Raw genomic sequence first — 19,167 nt, 5'->3', positions numbered from 1 at the left:
CCCTATAGTGTGCAACATGCTTGGCAGCATCCCTGGAAAGACAATTCACTGCTTGAACATTTTTAAACCTGGTTTACCATTCCAGAGAAACAACTGTGCAACTAATCTTCCAGGACAAATGCAATGCCGAAGAACAACTAAACTGAAACATATAAATTCCATATATATTTAAAAATATTATTGTCTGTAATTTAATATAACAATATTTCTAGGCCTATAACCTTGCACGCAGAGGCAATTTCCCAAGCATTAATACTTAAATGGGTCATATGCACCACATCTGTCATTCTGTCCTGAAGTCTATGAGGCACAACCAAGACTCTGCAAGCCTATTGATTTTTCTAGCATTTGCTTTAATTTACTTAACCATTGAGAAATCCATCAGTACATAAAGGGCAACTGTCCATTACTGCCTCATTTGCAGACATTCTTTCCCCCCTTTTTTTTTTTTTTTTTTTTTTTGGTAAATATTTCCCTTTAAATCGCTGTGTGTTTACAGTGTAAAAATGAATCTGGAAAGTGCTCACACCTGTTTCTGTTCAGGAACTGCTGCACTGAGGTATATGTAATGTGCTTAAAGATAGAATAAATATCTCGACATTATTACATCTGTGTGCAAAGGGTGGTAAATTAGATCCTAATTACATTAACAGGGATTCTGCCTCCCAGCTTAAATTTTACATGAGCACTCTGTAAAAATCCAAAAGCTCTGCTGTGGTTTCTTTACGAGCTGGTGATTACAGCTACTTCCTATGCGGTCACTAAATATTCTGTTTACAAATAAATGAAGAAGCTTTGAGCCAACTTGCCAGGGTAATAATCTGTGGTTTTTTTCTTTTTTTCCCTCAGCAAACCTTTACCACATAAGCATGGCAACAATCAGAAGCCCCGGCTTCATCTAATTACTCTATCACATAATTCCACAAATTGCCTTTTCACTGGGGAGCCAAGTGCAAAACACGCTCACAGTGGGATTTCAGGCAGCAGCTTTCATTTACTACTCATTTCTTGTTAAATTAAACACAAAAACACCAGTTGTGCGAAAGAAGTCAAAAAGAATGCTTGCAAATGAGCCAGACAAGTGTATCTTATATTTATACCATTCACACAAAATAGCTCATTGGCAAGCTGGATTTTTTAATGGCACCATTATTGCCTTTAACCCTTTTAAAGCCCGGCATGAGACTGGTGACTGCAGCATCCCACCCAAACTCAACCCGGGGAAATGGCACCAGGCCATGCATCAGCCTTATTAGCCAACATGGAATCCTTTCATTAATATCTGGTGAGATGAGGCAGTGTGCCCCAACTTCACCTCCAAATAACCCCTCTGGCTTCCCGGGGCTTTAAAGGGGAATGACCCAGGGCAGAATTTGGCCCACAGGTTCCTGGGTGTTACAGGGAGGGATGGTCCTACAAATAAATTGAGTGGGATTTGGAAGTGCAAATCCTATTTCACTCCAGTACGGGAGACTCCAGGGGAACCAGTGGGACTTGGGGCCACTGGGACCTGGAAAGCCAGACCCCTGCTAATTAGCTGAATGCTAACGAGGCAGGTTTTTAAACTGCCACCAAGGAACACAAATTATTTTGAAAATAATTGCAGGCAGTGTACCATCACCGGTGGAAGTGAACTACAGGTTATGCAGCTCTAAGATGACATTTTGTACATCAACAAGTACAAAACTAAAACACAGCCATGAGTAATTAAAGCTGCTCCTTTTGTAGCACCAGAGCCAGTAGGTCAGGTACCATTTTACATCAGAAATCTAGCCTTGATGGCTGTAGATTTGCCAGCATTATCTGCACAGGGAGGGGAAAAAAAACATTAGCAGCAGCTGCCTGTGTGCCTTGACATTGAAAACCCTGTTCATACAGACAGGTGGAGTAATTTAAAAGCCAACGTGGTGCAATTTTGATGCAACTAATGCCACTGTTTACTAAAATGCTGCCATTACTGCTGTTTATGAAAACATTACTAAAATTGCATTTTATTTGTAAGAACCCTAAAATTCTGGTTATTACCAGCTTCAAAATTATTGTCCCCAGCTGAAGCTTACAAGCCTGCTGCACTGACAGATCCAGGCTCAGATTTTGACAAGATCTAAGACTGATAAACTCCTCCTCATAAACTCATTTCCACATAAGCACAGCACAACACTTGGACCAGCACAAAGTTCTCAGCAAACAACAAGAGTTCTGCCAACAAATCTATTAATTAGCCACATTCATCTCATATGGCATTTACCTTCCAAAAAATACCAGCCAAGGACTTCAAAAGCTTTAGTAGACATGAATTAAGGTGTTCCTAGGAAGCAGAGTTTCACTTCAGTCCTGACTGTAGGTAATGAACAGAGCAAGTCTTCTAAGGCAGAGTCCTACCATTTCCCTGAGGATGTCCAAAAAAAGCCCTTGGAAAACAAATTTATGTCATGAACAGACCCTTGCTTTTACTCACATGACTAAAGTGACACTTTAGTGTCACTAAAGACTATCTCACATTTTACATCATTGGTACAGAGCAACACAGTGGGATGTCCTTTTTTTTTTTTTTTTTAAACATATTTCCAAAATATCATATGCTGCACAGGTTGGATCAAAAAAGGTCAACTAGTAGCCAAGAAAAGAATTTTCATGCTATACCTAAAGTCCGAGAAGAATTTTCTGGGCAGAAGTTTCTGGTTCATAAAGCAGAAGATGCAGTGGTTAGTCTCCTAGAGCTTGCCTTTATTAAAATGATGGCCCACCACTGAAGTGAAACGAGTACTCTACTAAATACTACAGGTCTAAATCAGGCAATGATGCAAAAGGTGAGGTAAATTAGATAACTACATATTAACTTAAACTCGTTTCTGCCTACTTACCTTCTCTCTGCACATATATTTGTACTGCTGCAGCTTACAGGGTGAGGAGCTCAAAGTGCAAAGGTGAGTCTGATCAATACTTCTGTTCATATATTGAAAATTGGATTTTCAGCTGAGCATTTGGGGGGAAAGGATGGCATTGTCCATGGAATATCTTAACTTTCCATCAACAACAAAAAAAATTCCCTTCCACAGGATAAGTTTTCTGTGAGTAATTTTGGTGGCCATTTAATACATGTAACCAGCTAATACCAGGAATTAGGGATTCTTGAATATGGGCAACGAGAAAAACTGTGCAGACCCTGTGTAGCTGAAGATAAAAACATTAAAGGGGAAATAAAACTTTTTAAATGGGTAAAAAAGCCCCAACTCACTTCTCATGCCTGTCCTGGAGCAGCAAACAAGATGCTGTTCACCAGCATATCACTGATTCAGTTAATTCAAACAAGGTTTAAGTTCATGCAGACAGAAGTAGGAAACTCTCTGCCAGAGCAAGGGAATGCATCTTACACAACGTGATGTACCACTTCCAAATGTGACTCTCTTTGAAAGGCAGTTTATCTTACACCGAAGATTAACACATCTCATCAGATATGTGCCCAACTGGTTTGGTGCCTCATATTTTGGCACTTTACCTGATCTGATTAAGTCACTCACTAGCTTACACCAGTGTGCTGTGAAACTCCTGCAAGAGTTAGGAGGTGCCAATAAAAAATTAACAATGGCACTTACATACATAAGCATATCTGAGAATCAACATAGGCTCTTTTGTAGCAACTGTGTTAGTGAAGAAGCTAAACAAACAACTAATAATGAACAACTGAGCCCATTAATTTATCCTCATTTCCTGCTCACCCACTGCTTGCCAAGATACTGTTGTTGTCTTTGGTCTACTCCGTACTACAAATTATTTGCCCAAATATTTCCACGGATACTTCCAGATTTACAAATTGGTGCTCAGACTTTTTCCCTTCCCCCCCCCCGGCCCCATTTAAAACGTGACACTTGAATTTGGTATGTCTGCCCTGACTGCAGAAAGACAGTACGTCATGTAACACATTTCTGTGCCTTGACTGGAGGAGGCTAATTTCAAAATTGAAGTTACACACACAAGATGTCACAGCTGCAAATTTAAAAAGAAAGGAGAGGGTGGAGAAGAAAGCAAAGCATCTACTGTTGATTTAAAAATTTTTGTAACTGCAAGCATTATTGCTGGCAAACTAATTTCCCGAATATTTATGCAAACAAAAGGAGTTGTAGTACAACTACAGCAAGTGTAATTTAACATCTGAATTAATGTCTATCATGTTCCAACTTTTCAGTATTCCCTCGCTTCTACTCAAATATGAAATCCTCCTGGTATGTAAATACTCATGTGTTTCCGCAAGTTCCAGATAATCCAAATTTTTTTATGTGCTGGCAGCTTCCACATTGGTACAACGCTGCCTTCAAGGTGGAAAATGGGAGAATTTGGGAAAAAGGGAAGATAGCCCTTTGGGAACTGACAGTCTGTCTTGCAAATCTGTCCCAGGCTGTTAGTTATGTTCTGATTTCAAACAAAATACATTGCTGACCACTGTCACGGTTATTCTTGAGACTCTCAAGGAGCTCAGGATGAAATGTCTCATGCTGTGTAGTTTAAGACAACATGATGGTTACCTTCATCAGAAATGAGACTAAATCACAGATCTGAAAAAAACACATTGTAACTACACCACACTTCTGAGAATGAGAATAGCCTTCGTGAGGAATCTAGTTGCCTTGAACCAAATGACTAAAGCATTCTATGTTTTTTCCTTTCCAGTCTAAACCTAAATATTTGTAGCAAGCTCAGTGCTGGCAAATTAGATAATCTATAAGACATCACAAGATCACAGAACATGAGACACAGGTTTCCAAGAAATCATGAAAAGGGAGAAACAACAGCAGCATTGACAAGTGTATCTCCCAAAAAACAACACTTTTCTTTAAAAATGGAAACATTCACCCACACCAGAAAATGGACTAACCCTTGGAGGCTGGACTCTAGGTCAAAGCAACAAAACTGGAGGAAGATTAAAGAAAATGCTGAAGGTTTTGACAGTGAGTGTTCTCCATCAAACTCTGGGAGGGCTTAAGGGTTAAGAAGTTAATTCAAACCAAGTTACCCAAATCCAGTTTGCTCTCCTTTCTGGAGCTCTCAATTAAATTCTGACAGAGCCTTGCAATAATTATCTTCCCACATAATATCATTTCCCATTTTCTCCTCTTGAAGAAGACTACACAGTACCTCTGCAAGCAGAAGGGAGCATCTGAACATCCCATCAGACTGGGTCACTTGCATCAACCTGTGATCAGTGCTTTTGCTCACTACTCCAGCAAGTCTTCCTGCTCCTGGGAGCAGGAGGAGCCCTAGCTCCTACCTTCCCAGCTGAGGGGATGGTGGTAAACAGGTGACCAAAGGCAAACTAAAAATGTCTGGCTTTTCCCAGGAATTCTGGACAGCTGTCACTAAGAAGTTTTGCAGATGTGGAAGAAAGATTTTTACAGCTTTGCCCAGGGGACTTGTGTATCTGGAACAAAGGGGTGGGACCCCCCTCCTCATTCTGAGCCCAATATCTGGAAATATGACCCTTGTTGCATAGACAAGCTGCAAGAGCCCTCTGGCATTTTGAAGAGCAAGTGTCACTTGGTGCAGGATGGAGAGTCATTGTAAGCAGTACTTTCAGGAGGGCAGTTTTGTTTTAATGCTTCTGAATCCTCTAGAGAAGAGAGCAAAGAAAAGCCCCGCTGGTTTTAGCCAATCATTTCCCCTTTTTATGTTTTCAGCAGCCTAATTTAGTGTTCCTCTGCCCTCTCTCTATACTGCTTTCCAGAACTGGGTAAGGATCCCACATGGGAGAAGGGGCAGAAAGCCAAATTAACCCCACACACCCCTCAAGGCAAAATCTTGTAACCACAGAGGGATAAGAAAAGTCAGGAAAGCTTTTGCCTTAGACTTAAAAAGCTGCTAGTCTGTAAAATATTCATACATAAACAAAACCCACAGAATTAAGCAGTGTAATAGTATATTTCTACCACAATAATACCCTTGAAGTGATGGGGACTACTTTTCTCAGCTAGATCCAGATACAAAGTGCCTCCTTCAAATACCTGCCTTCAAGAAATAATTTGATACAAATAACAGCTTTGCCAAACAGACTGACTGCCTATTGCTTAATATAAGTTTTTTATTTAATTGAACGAAATCAGGTGATCAATAAAGATTCAAAACGCAGATACACAACAGAAAAAAAGCCTTTTGCTGAAAAGTCAACGTCTTTCAGCTACGTCTTTTACTTTCTGCTCCGTCTCCCATTTCAGTAAGATTTAACCTCTTAAGGAAATTGTTTTAAAAGCAGTTAAAAATAATGATTAAATTACAGGATTTACATGAAAGAAATCCTTGCCCCATTCATTTTTTTAAATCATGGCAATTTGTTTTTTAAAAGGTGTTTGAAGTCCTTGAATCTACCTCTTGGCACCATTAAAAAAAAAGTAGTTTATAATCCCCTAATGTGCTTAAATAAAGCCTTCAATAGTTTAAAGTGTTATTAAACATCTTTTGGGATTATAATTTTATGGCTTTTTTTTGCCTGATTAGATGATGAACATGAAAATCATCAAATACTCATCACATAACAAACCAATTACACTGTATAATCCCCAAAATGAGGTTTGAATCCCAACATTTTAAATTAAGTTGGATTTAAAGGATGCAGAGAATTCACAATGAGCAAACAAAGCACTTGAACAGACACCCCACAAACTCCCTTCTAGTTTTGAACCAATAGGTACCACTGCTGAAACAAAAGCATAGTATGGGCTAAAATGGAAACTAATCCTGTTGCCACAATTAAATTTACACAGCTCTGGTTGTAGGCAAGAGTTTTTTCCCCACCCTTCTCCTCCTGCAAGATTTTCCCACATTTTGCAATTCCTGATGAGAGAGGGGACTACAGAGGGGAGATATGCTTGAAACATGGTAGTGAGATCTGTTGCCTAATGTAACCTAATGGCACAAGAAATAGTAACAATAATAAAAAGATAAATAAAAAAGAGCTTGTAAAATTTTGCCTTGCTGCAGCACACCCTGAAATTATCCTTAGGGCAGCTTTCTAGAGCTCAGCTCCAACAACACAGGACTGGTTTGCTCCAGTCCCTCCTCTAGATCATGGCATTTGGTGTTCCTCTGATGCCAAGCAACAAGCCTCCCCTTGCTTATGACTCAACTTTTACAGTTTGGGGATGTCCTCACCTCTTCACCAAACTATTTACAGCCTTAATTATTTATGTTTTTTCCAAATAGTAACAGAACATTCCTTCTACCTCAAATCTCTAGCAAAATCCTAAAAACAGATTTCACAAACCTCAAAATTTATAGGTTGCTGTCATAAGCTGCCACCCAAAAATTCAACAAGCTTCACAGCTACTTTTTGCCCAACTAGCAGCCAACCTGGGCAGCTCTTCCAATCCATACATTTAAACAAAATTAAGTCAGAACAGCAAATAATTAAAAATAAATCCTGCAAAGTCCTAAAGGGAAGTCTGGTCACCACCTTTGCTGTTGTTTTAGCTAATTGTTTTTTGTTGTTATTAGTCCAAGGGGAAATAAAAAAACCAAAACAAAACAAAAAATTTAAAAAAAAAAAAAAAACAAAAAAAAAAACCAATTTGGATGAGTTTACACCCTGGAGTGTTTCAGAGCACACTGTCTGCATCCACAGAGAACAGTACTTGCCTACCCCTGGGGGCATACATCAACTCAGTTCTGCAAATCAGCCAAAATTGGGGGGGAAGGGGAGAGGCTACAGTGTGACACTAAGCAGGAGCTATTGCCCAAACACTTCAACAACTGGAGAGGCCATGGCTGTGCATTTGGTTTGGGTTTTTTCTACCCCAATACAGAAGAATTCCCTCCTAAGTAGGAAATGGGAGCTAATGTGCAAACCTTAGGAAATTAATTCAGTACACAGAGGAAGATTTAATACTCCTTGAGATGGAATAACTTCACAGAAGGAATTAAAGCAGCCTCTACACTTTTGAAAGATTGTATTAGTCCAGCATTTATTTTAAATCTTTCGAATCATTAATCATTAGTATGACAGCCACAGCAATTACTGTCTATTTTGTTTAATTCCATGCCACTGATGTGTATTAATATTACAATTGTGAGAATAAAACAAAATTGCCTTTGAAAAGGCACCCCAATTAGGAAGCACCAGTGGTCAAGGGGAAGCTGGATTTTGCACTTAACTGCTGTTTGTTTCCTCCTCACCATCCTCTGGATAGGAATGTGAAGGTAGGCTAAGTGCTGGGGGCAAAAGGGATGTATCTCCTGCCCTGATGTCCTTTCTACCTGAACAGAAACATCTCCCTATTTCTCCTCACCTCCCACCGTAGGTAGGGCACCCTAGGGAAGACCAAATTCATTAACAGTAAGCAAAGGATGTGGTCTCTGTGTTCCTCAGCTGCCCACTCCTCAGGATGACCTTCCTCCTTCAGCAAGTAGCCCAGCTGGGGACACTGTCATGCCCATGTGTAAGGTTAAAAGAGCAGTCACGAGGACCAGACACCATCAAAACCTGACTGGAGCTTTAACTCCTTCAGTCTATCTTTCTATTCTTCAGCTCTGACTGTAGCCATGATTTGGGCCTGGGATTTTTTTGCAGAGGTCAGCACTAAGCAGCTCATCAATATCTTATATTGCTCTAGCACTAATGATAGCATTGACTCTTCCCCATGTTATCAATGTGCTTGACTGGAGGACATCTTCCTCCACACACAAGATGCACTGCTATTCTAGATGCACAAGTTCTTCAGTGCCTTCTCACTCCAGCTCAAGAGCACTCCCCGCTGAAGCACAGGGTTTAAAGAGACTACAATATTGTCCAAGTATGTTTTAATTTGGGGAAACTGACTATAAACCCACCTAGAGTCAATTTGAAAGGTCCATCTCGAAGTCCTAGCTGGAGAAGGTAAACCAATTGTGCTTTACTAAGCTGAAAAGTCTGGAGCTATCATGATGCTGCCAGAAGAAACCTGACCTGCAATAAATCTGCAGCCTTCACCTGATAGGGATGGATCTGCACAGGGCATGGTAGGTTTTTAAAGCAAGCTTTAGCTTGGTGCTGCAAGGTAGAAAATGCAGGGGGAGTGCTCTTTCTCTGCTTGAGAAGAAGACACCACCTTGCAAGTAGATGTCCAGATAGTGTTGCCCAGGGGCAGCTGCCAGCACTGCAGCAAGATCCATAGGCATTCTCATCTCTTTTGCACATCATTACTGCACAGGAGAAGAGCAAAATGCAGCTTTCACCCTAATCTGTACTCAACAGTGATAGGGTTCATCGTCTGGTCCTGAGACTGCAGGAAGCCAGCTGCTGGGCCAGATCAAGCCCACAGCACTAAACACTCAACACGGGGTTGATCGTGCCACAAGGTCTTTTGTGAGTCACCCTTGCTATCTTCTGTGCTCCCAGGAACAAGTTTGGAGGGTGGTAGCTGGCTTAGGCTAAGAGCATGCTGGAGACTGCTCAGTTTAACAGGACAGACTGTCATGTTCCCGTGCCTGCGGATGTTTAATTTACTAGCACAAACACAGCAACAGGCCACTTCTAGGAAAAAATATTAATAGTATTATATACTATCAGATCTTTAATTTTGCAGCTGGGGACTATGGGGACTGGCATGCAGTTGTTCAGTCTTCCCTGGTGTGCCTTGTCCTGACTGCTGACCTTCCAAGACAAGAGAACCTAAACCAGGCTGGTGTGAGCATCGCTGCCAGCACAGCACCTCTGGACTGTTTTTAGACAGAAATCCTTAATGTCACATCTACCTGCAGAGACACACCAGGTGTCAGCTTGTCTTGGGTGAAGATCTAGAATCAGCAAGCCACAAAAAACCATAGGGAGCTCTCAGCCTTTGGCAACAATATACTGAATGCTCCAGGGACAGGGCTAAGGAGCTGGCAAAGCTAGGGCATGGCTGACCTGGAGTCTGCCAGAGAGAAAGATTAACTTGGAGACATGTGAGGCCCTCTCCAGCCTCCAAGGAGAAGGGCTCTGGCATGAAGGTTCATTCATAGCAGCCCAGGACCGCGCAGGGCAGGATTCCCTGCCTGATCCCTGTGCTGACAAGAGTCATGGTAGATATCTGGTTTCTTGGCTCAGCAGAGGATGGAGGGGTGATGTGCGTGAGCGCTTCCTCCAGTTTATAAGTACACCCTTGGCATGGCTCCCACCAGGGCTTCACGAGCTGGCTGGCTTCTGGTTTCACCCTGACCCTAACTAAAGGCAGGGAAGGGAGTCAGCTGCTGGGATTACCACCTGCAGACCCCCTGCACCTCTCGCCTGGCCTGTGTCCCTGTGTCTTCCTGGTACAGAAAAGCTCTGACAGAAAAGTGCTGAGGGCCCACATTCCCACAGTGGATGAAAACACAGTGACAGATCATTATTTGGTGAAAAAAGGAGAATGGCATTAGAAATTCTTTTCTAAATGCTAATGTTAGAAGGAGTGTCACACAATATAAAGCCCTGAGAGAAGCTCCAGCATCCAGTTTAACCCAACCAACCTGTTCAGAGCTTTGATTTCTAATTCCAGGAATAAGAAAAAAAAATACAGGTAGCTTTGGAAACAGAAATAGCTGCGCATCCCCCATCCCTTTATAACATTAAATACAGGGGTAACTTACACTCTGGGAATTAGAATGTCTCAAAGAAAAAAATTATACTTTTCTATTAAACCAGATACATTCAGACCTTTCATCATGAAGCTTCTGATGATCTCTGACAAACATCTGAATAAGACCTTTGTTTGCTTTTTGCTTTGTTTTTAATCTCCCCAGTTCTTTTCTGCAGTTCTCTGGAGCACAGAACCTGGGGCTGGAGCCTGCTCCCTGCTCCCTGCTCTGAAGCAGCAGTTCCCACCTCAGCTCAGGGGAGAGGCAGCTGTGTGAGCAGTGGGGCAGGACAGGTCCCCAAGGTTATTAGTATAAGCTCAGTCACACTTTGTGGTGACATCCTGTTAACAACTGCGAATTGAATTAAAAAAAAAAAAAAAAAAACTAAAAAAAAAAATTAAATAAAATGAAAAAGTCTAAAAACAGCACACATATTAAAAAACCCCAAAACCATAAAAACATACGCTCCATGCTCTTCCCCTGGCATCTAGCAAATGAGGCAACAACAACAACAGCTCTGCTCGGAAAAGTTCCCTGAGCTGCCTGTCAGCAACATCATACGTTTTTTTTGTTTTCTATGACTACTACAACTATGACATTTTCCATGTTTTATTTTGCATATTTGATCTAGAGTTCACTTACTGTTAGATGCTGGAACAGCCATGCCCTCATGATATTTGTGGCTACTTTGGGAAAGATGCCACGCTTTTTATGTCGCTTTTTGTCCTTATCTGGATCATCATCATCACCTGTGCTGGGGGAAGCTACACTGTTGTCCAAGCCGTCACCTGTAAATATAGTGAATCAAATTTTGACTTATGCTACCTTTATATACTTCAGCCGAAGCCTGGCTTTGGGTATAAACTGCATGAATATTAAATTCTTTAACACCATAGTTCACCAAGGGTTGAGGGGATGGGGAGAAGAGACAGGGGGAGAGGGAGGGTCCCAGGACTGGGTCAGCCCCATTCTGGTTTTTCATGAAAGACAATGTGGCTGATTCTGCCACTGTAACCCAAAACAAAAATTGCTTTAATTAAAAAAAAAAAAAAAAAAAAAAAAAAAAAAAAGGAGAAAGATGTTGCAAACAGACGGATTGCAAAGGTGGAAACAGTGGCTTTTCTTCACACTATGTCACTACCCCAAAATCCATCCCAACCAGCTACTTTGGCTGAGATGGCAACTAGGAAACTATTGATGGTTTCCCATGCCCATGACATGTGTGAAGCTTGGTGTCCCATCCTGCTCTGGGATACAGAAGCAAGGTGAATGCAGCTCGCTTGCAACATTATATTCTCTCCCCAAATTAAAAAATAACGACAGGGTTGGGACATCACTTATTTTAAGTCTTTGATAGATGTCTGACTTCCCCTGGCTTTTTGCTGGGAGGTGGGTATCTAACTGGCCTCCCTCTTCCCAGCCCCAGCCAAAAGAAATTCATTGTGGGATAAGTAGGTACCAATTTGACATACACTGTAGGAATTAACACCCTGCTTTGTGCTGCTGTGCCATATCCGTAATAGGTGTCTGCTCCCGTTAAACAGCAACTGATCCAGAATGAATTTCCTTAATGCAGAGAAGGTCTCTGGCAGTTCTCATCACATTAGCAACATAGCTGTGGGAAGATGTAACTGCAGAGCAGCCAATTTGGGTCTGGACTGACGGACTGCTGGTCAAAGGAAACGAAAAAGTGCAGTGCCTGGCCAGTTAGCATGCAATTTTTGTTTCCAAACCTGAAAGCAGTTTGTAAATAAGTCCACAGACCAATTCAGCCTTTGCATCCTCTGCATGTGGATTTTATGGCACCTCCTGGCTTCCAAGGACACTATATTTGTAGCAACATGGAGCTACGATGTTATTAGGCAAGTAGTTTTTAAACCCCCAGGGAAGAATGATCAAGAAAGTCATCTGAACTGGGCTGAATCACAACTATCTCTGTTAGAAATAAACATTTTTAAAAAAAAAAATCTTTTTTTTTAAAAAAAAAGATGTAGACTGCCAAAATTATAATCTGTTAGCACAAAAAAAAAAAAAAAAAAAAAAGTTGTTATTATTAGAAATATATTTTTAGCACCTTTCTGACTGTGGCAAATTTATAATTGTCCTTATGACTTGGCTTACGTCTTTAAAGAAATGGTAACCTTGGGTAGTTATAGAAATAAACAAGACTTTTATGAAGAAATCAGATATCCGACAAATTCTTTGAAAGCCCAGTGTGTAAAAAAGGGCTTTTATACAGAGAAGCAGTTCACCATATAAAATAATAATTCATAAAAGAAACATGAACAAAGGAAACAACTCAACAGCATTTAAAATTCTATGGGCTAATCCACTTTCTGTCTGCGAGAGGCAAACAAGGAAAAGAAAAGTATTACGGATTCATTGATTAAAAATGAAAAGCTTCTAACCTAATGACACTGCCTTTCACCACCTCCCTGCAACCGTCCACCCACCCTCTTCCTTCCCCCTCCCCCCCCCCCATTTTTTAAAAATACACACTCTTCTCATTCCAAACCCCCTTCAGATTAATTTAGCAGGCATCTCCCCGTGCCTGATGGGAGGAGGACTCATTGATAATTTATGGAAATATCTACTATAATCCAAGAGAGATGACTTTTTTTCCAGCTTTGTGCATCAATAGATAATCAAGGCCTTCAAGCAGTCTTAGCTTCCCATTACCTCGGGCAAGAGAATTCCTGAAAGCATGCCTCCAGGGCACCTGAATTATATCCTCCATTAGGGGAGGAAAAGCTTTCTGCATTCCACCTATAACACTCCCCAGAACCTTTCCTGTTTATTTCTGCTGTATGAAAGCAGAAGCATTAAGAACAGGATTTTTTAAGTGAAGACTTATGTAGATACAATGGAGAAACCTTTCAAGCGCGAGCCAGATCACCTCCTTCAATCCCTGGCGGTGACCTATCCCAAATAAAAGGTTTCTGTTACATCATTAGCTCAAGCCAAAAACAGCCTTGGCTTAATGCACAGTTTGTTCTTCCTACTGTTTTTAGGCAAATACTGCTACTTTACTCCCATCTGGGAGGGAAATTACACTGCTGGGCTGTAATCTAAGACAAGATTTTCATTGGAAGCAAATGCTTTCAATCCAGTGTAAATACTGGTGCATGTTCAGAAAAGCCTAAAACAATAAACCCTGGCCCCGTCCAACACAAGTTAGAGAAAGTGAAAGGCAGGGAGAGAATGAGAAAGCACCCAGATATCCTAAGAGCAAATGCTTCGGTAGACTTTTATAAATTGTTTAACCTCTTCCACTTTTTTTTAAATGGAAAATTGATCCCATAAAGACTTGAAACCACAGAGAGAAGTCTAACTGGTCAATTGTGGATTTTAGTATTTCCATCTTCTTTGCAACTCGATACACTAAACTCTGTGAGGTCTCCAGAGGTCCTCCCCTCTCCCCCCCGCACCCCCTCCCTGCTTTTTTCCCCCTCTCTTTTCCTTTTTAAAGATCACTAAACAAACTTGAAGCACCACTGACCAGCCACACGGTAGCAGCTACAAACCACGTTTGTGAAATGTCAGCAGCGACTCCATTCCTGAAGTTGACTTCTCCTGCCGCCAAATGAAGGCGAACTGAAAAGGTGGAAATAATCATAGAAATGATGCTAGTCCATAAACAAGCTTACAGCCTCATTAGTATAGCGGGAGGCTCCGCTGGGTGATTTATGCTTGTTTTGCTGATGCCATGAGGAAATGCCATAGGGCAACTTTAGCCAGCTGCTAATGGTTTCTGACAGCTTCTTAGCAACTAGTGCAAGCAACGCCGTGGCGTTTGCTAGTGACAGAAACCGAAAATGTCATATTATCTGCCCATGTGTCACAAAGTCCGTGTGGCAATTAACTAGTAGGCCAGTGACTGAGGGGCCAGAGGCTCTTCAAAATGGCCTGTGGCTATTCGGGGGGCAGAGCAGGAGCAGCGCTCGCGTTCACGCCGCACATATGCACGGCCGTATGCAGGATCTGCATCGTGGTCTCTCCACCTCGGTCACCCATGAGTTTTGGTCCACCCAGATCCTTTGTCCATGGAGAAACTCTGGCTTGCTTTCTCTTTAGGCACGGCGTGACATTATCAGAGGAATTGTAAGTAATCCGTCTTGATATGATGGTTGGAAATGGCACTTTAATTGGCAATACCTGATTCTCTGGTTTTGAGCACTGGATCCGAAGGTGCTAGCTGTTTTTCTGCTCACTCACAAATTAGTCTAAAAGGATTTAAGATCACTGAAGCAGACTCATTGCCTGTCAAATTGCTGGAAGCGCAGCAACTCTGCACAGCAACTAGATGCTATTTAAAAAAAAAACAAAAAAAAACCCAGGGCCTGTAAGGAGCAGGAGGAGAGCCCAGGCTCTGCACATCCATTCCCCAGCAAGCAAAACCAGGCGCTATATGTCAAACTGTCAAAGCTTTCAGCATGGCCGTTTGCCCTTTCAAATAATATTTAAGAATTGTTTTTAAACAAATTTTTATAGGCCATGGTCTAGTGAAAGAGGCCAACCAACAAAGAAAGGAATTTGTACTACAATTCGTCCATGGATGATTTCTGGCCAGACCTGGGCCAGTCCCCATGGAGCGAGGCAGGTGACCTGTGGCAGCTCCCCGGCTGTCGGGAAGCTCCGATTTCAAACGTTCTTGACTCCGGCTTCCCCGAGTTGCCTATTTAAGCACACCCAGGCATTTAGGCCCTGCTATCTTGTTCCTTTCAAGAAAGGATAAAGCGGCATTTATCGTATTCAGCCCCACTGAATGGGTCAAGCCGGCTGTGCCAGTGGGGGCTCCTCTCACTACATTCCCCTCCCTGCCTCCCTGGCCTCCTGCCACTTCTCTTCCCCTCCCACTCCCCCAAAAATGAGAGGTGGAAGAAGCAAAGGGCAATCGGGTTTACAGCAGCTTCTCAAGTGGGTAATGGTCTTTTTGTTCAGGGTGATCTGTTATGAACCTTTGTTGGCAAAATAGGTGCTTCTGGAGAGCAACGTGGTACATGCACTCATCTTCAGTGGCGGTGCATGATGTGGGAATTAGGTGGCAATTCAAAGCCCCCTCACACTCTTCTACACCAAACCTAATCAAAATGTCATCATCATGCAACGTTGGGAAGGGATAGTTGAGCAACTTCCAGCTCTCCAGTCCATCCTCAGAACACTTAACACAAAAGTTGCTCAGATATGACATAAATAGCCCTGATCCCAAGTCTGGGCCATTTCAGAAAGACTGGAAATTCAGATTTGCTAAAAAGCTTGGCCCTTTGCTTGACTAGAAAATCCATGTCTCTGCATGCGCTCTCCAGGTTAACATCCTCAATTAATTTTAAGTGACTAGAATCAATAGCAAAATGCCAAACATAGTTTTACTAGAGGTATCTTCACCAGATGCAACAGGTTATTTCTCACTGCCCATAGCTCTGCCCTAGGATCAAACCTGTATGTGGAGCACATGTTTAGATCAAAGAAAAATATACAGTTCCTAAATAGTCTGCTTCCCATAATTCTGTTTGTTCCATTTACTGGGAAGGACCGAGACGAGGACACTGAATTCACCAAGGTCCACCAAACAGCACAACGAACACCACATTCCAGCTTTTACAGACTACCCACTGTTTTAAGGCTCTCGAAAGGCCCAGACAAACTTTTAGGTATGCCCTGGACTGGAGGGCTCCATTAGCATGGTACTAAATCAGTGTCCTCTACAAAACACAAAGCTCCCTAAGTTTAACTTTTATCTTTCCAAATCTCTCCTGTTAAAAGCAGCTTCTGCTTCCTGGAGAACTTCACAGTTTGTACTTCTGCATTTATTAAGCTAATATAATTTAAATATGCACTGGGGTTTGGACAAAAACTATTGACTTCTCTATTAGACTTATAATGTTTATAATACTACGAACTGAAACACCTAATATGGTGCCCTGAAGTTCACGGGCTTTTTGGCAGTGTGATTTTATTAAAAATTCCATCTTAGATTTTCTTTTAGAAGTATTTAAATAAGTTCCTCAAATTCCTGCTTCTGCAGGGATAAATCTACATCATCTATCTGATAAAAAAATCTACATTATCCAAGCCAAATATCTAACCATTCATTTCTATCAACAGCTCTGGTTTAACCACCTCAAGAACCCATATCTCTTAGTAACCTTTCCAGGTAACTGGAAAGCAGAATTCATTAATAACATTAAACAACATAACACGTACTAGAGAGATTTTAAGTGGCAAAACTTAACCTTTCTTCAGTACTCTGCAAACTTAGAGTAACTCTTATAATTTCTGCAACTTTACCTATGTTATCCCTTACAGAAACACACTGCCAATTTGCTGGATACCCACACACTCATTGTGCTGACTTCTCAAAGCACAAAACCAGACCTGCATGTGAAATGTGACTTTCCTATAAGATAGAAATTGTAAACTCTCATAAAGCAGGGCCAAGGATGCAAAACATTTTTCAGCAAAACAAGAGCAAGACAGAAGGAATGTGCCACAGCCTACTGCTCCCAGGACTTAAAACAAGAATCATCATCTCAGACCACCAGCATTGAAAGGACTTGGACAAAAAAAAGAAGAATATGGAGTTTTCTGGAGTTATAAAATTTGTTTCTAACATAACCAGCTCCAACTTGGCAAAGCAAAGTAGTGAGCAAAAGTCACACCCAAATGACTCTGACTGAAGTCAGGGTGTCTAATATTAATTTCCACAAGTATAGGAGGAAGAGTTCACTACTCAGAAATGATAATTTCTCCTTACAGCAAGGTGTGGAGGGAGACAAGCTGAGCAGTTCAGGGGTCTGAGTGCTCATATATGCCAGGAGGGAGCTGAAAGGAGAGAGCACAACCTGGGATGCATGCCCTGCTGATAATCCAAGTTGTACCTATTTGCTGAGGAGAACTTGAAGTTTTAAAACAAAAAGGCCCGTGAGTTTATAAGATTTGCCCAAAATACTTTAAATACTTTAAACTTTACATACACACATGCATTTATATACTGCATATGTAATATTAACCCACTGTGCTCTCAACATGCCAATGCCCAAGCAAGGCCCATGAGCTGAGGATTGGGCTCCCAGCAAGAGGGTACTTCAGAAAGCTTAAAGTAACTGTGCAATTAGTTTGCCAGGAAAAACATCTTCTGTTAGTTTGGACCCATGATTAGTCAGATGTGACAGAATCACCTCTTCTAGGAGTTCTGAGGTCAATTCAATTGCAATCATCTCAGCACATTTGATGGCCTACAGAACAACTCCGAAAATTATTTACAACAGTGATACAGGTCTGCTTCTAAATATGAAATGTGGTGTTGACAGGGGACTGATTTTTTTTCTTATTCCTTAAGGAAAAAATTCTTCTCAAATATACCTAGTAATATGTTAGTGTTTTTACTCAATAAAATGTTTTAACAACGGGGTTAAAAACAAACATTAGCAAGGAACAAATAGTGTGTGTTTGGGTTTGCACGCATCTCTTAAGGAAATGCAGTGTGTGCTTCATGCAAGGATTCAGACCATGACATAAACAGTAGGAGGTTCTCAGTCACAGATTATATCCATATTTACAAGATCCTAAAGGAAACAATTGCAAAAATATCCTACACATGTATTCATAGATGGAATAACCTGGACGAGTATAAATTACACTTTGGCATTTGACAAATTTTCAAAATTTTTTTTGTTTAATCATTGTACTTTGTTCTTTAGACACAGGAGCACCTTTTTCTAGTAACTTGATCCTCCTTTTTGACTTGAATTCCCTTTAGGCAAGCAACAAGCAAATTAGCTGTCTTCACAAAGAGTAAAACAGCATTGATGAATAGGGGGAAAACCCCACAGATTTTACTTGTTTTCATTTGTTTGGCAGCTTTTTACAGCTGTAACAAAGGAAACCTCTTCTTTTGCACGATGTAGCACTTCCTAATGGGGTTCAGGAAGCTCAGCTTTTATGGGCAAGTTGTGGGGTATTTCTGGAGTCATACATCTATGAGCTGAACAAAATATTAAAAAGAAAGCAATTCATTGAAAGGGAAGCAAGCAACTCTCTGCTGCCAGCAACAGAAGTTTACTTTGAGCTGTTGGAAGCAAATACCATACAGAAAAGTATCTGGTTAAACTGAAAAATATCCTGCTTTAACCAAGAATGGTAAAAAGCTTAAACAGGTTGTTTTTTTCCCCCTAACCTAAAAGCCAGCATGACAATCCTACTGCTTTTTGGGAAAAGCTGTTTTTCAGTTATGCTCTTATTTTGTCCAAATATAGGTCTTTTTTTTGAAACCTATTCTCTCCAACTTCAGCTAGAGAGCTGGCCCTTCCAGTTACGGGTCCCATAAGTTGCATTCTCCAGGGGAAGTCAACCACATATGGCTGAGATGCAGGTAACCTCACCATTGGATTTGTCTTCACTTATTCTCTTGCAGAGAAGGAGCACAGGCAGCAGCAGGAAGAGCACAGCACTGCTCTGCCACAGGGGAAATATGCCCAACTAATAACCCTAATGTCCAGCAGGTCAGCTTCTGCTCATTAACAACAGGCTCTATCTTTGTGTTTATCCAGCCCCTAAGACACTTGACTCTTGGACGGAACACAAGCAGCTTTCAGAGGCTCAAAGCAA

The 19,167-nt window shown here is 41.3% G+C and overlaps 1 protein-coding gene across 3 annotated transcripts in view; it reads right to left on the bottom strand.

Annotated features, from left to right (window-relative positions):
* MEIS1 (Meis homeobox 1) overlaps nt 1-19,167 on the bottom strand; it is a 110,933-nt gene that overhangs the window by 41,075 nt on the left and 50,691 nt on the right. For all 3 annotated transcript variants that reach the window (XM_030447324.1, XM_030447323.1, XM_030447326.1), the window contains exon 8: nt 11,203-11,348. In XM_030447324.1, coding sequence (XP_030303184.1) covers nt 11,203-11,348 — 146 coding nt within the window. The remainder of the gene's footprint in view (nt 1-11,202; nt 11,349-19,167) is intronic.

The sequence above is a fragment of the Calypte anna genome, chromosome 3 (genome assembly GCF_003957555.1).
Source record: "Calypte anna isolate BGI_N300 chromosome 3, bCalAnn1_v1.p, whole genome shotgun sequence".
Lineage (NCBI taxonomy): Eukaryota > Metazoa > Chordata > Aves > Apodiformes > Trochilidae > Calypte > Calypte anna.
Note: the sequence above shows the minus strand (reverse complement) of the source record. Positions and strands in the feature narration are given on the sequence as shown.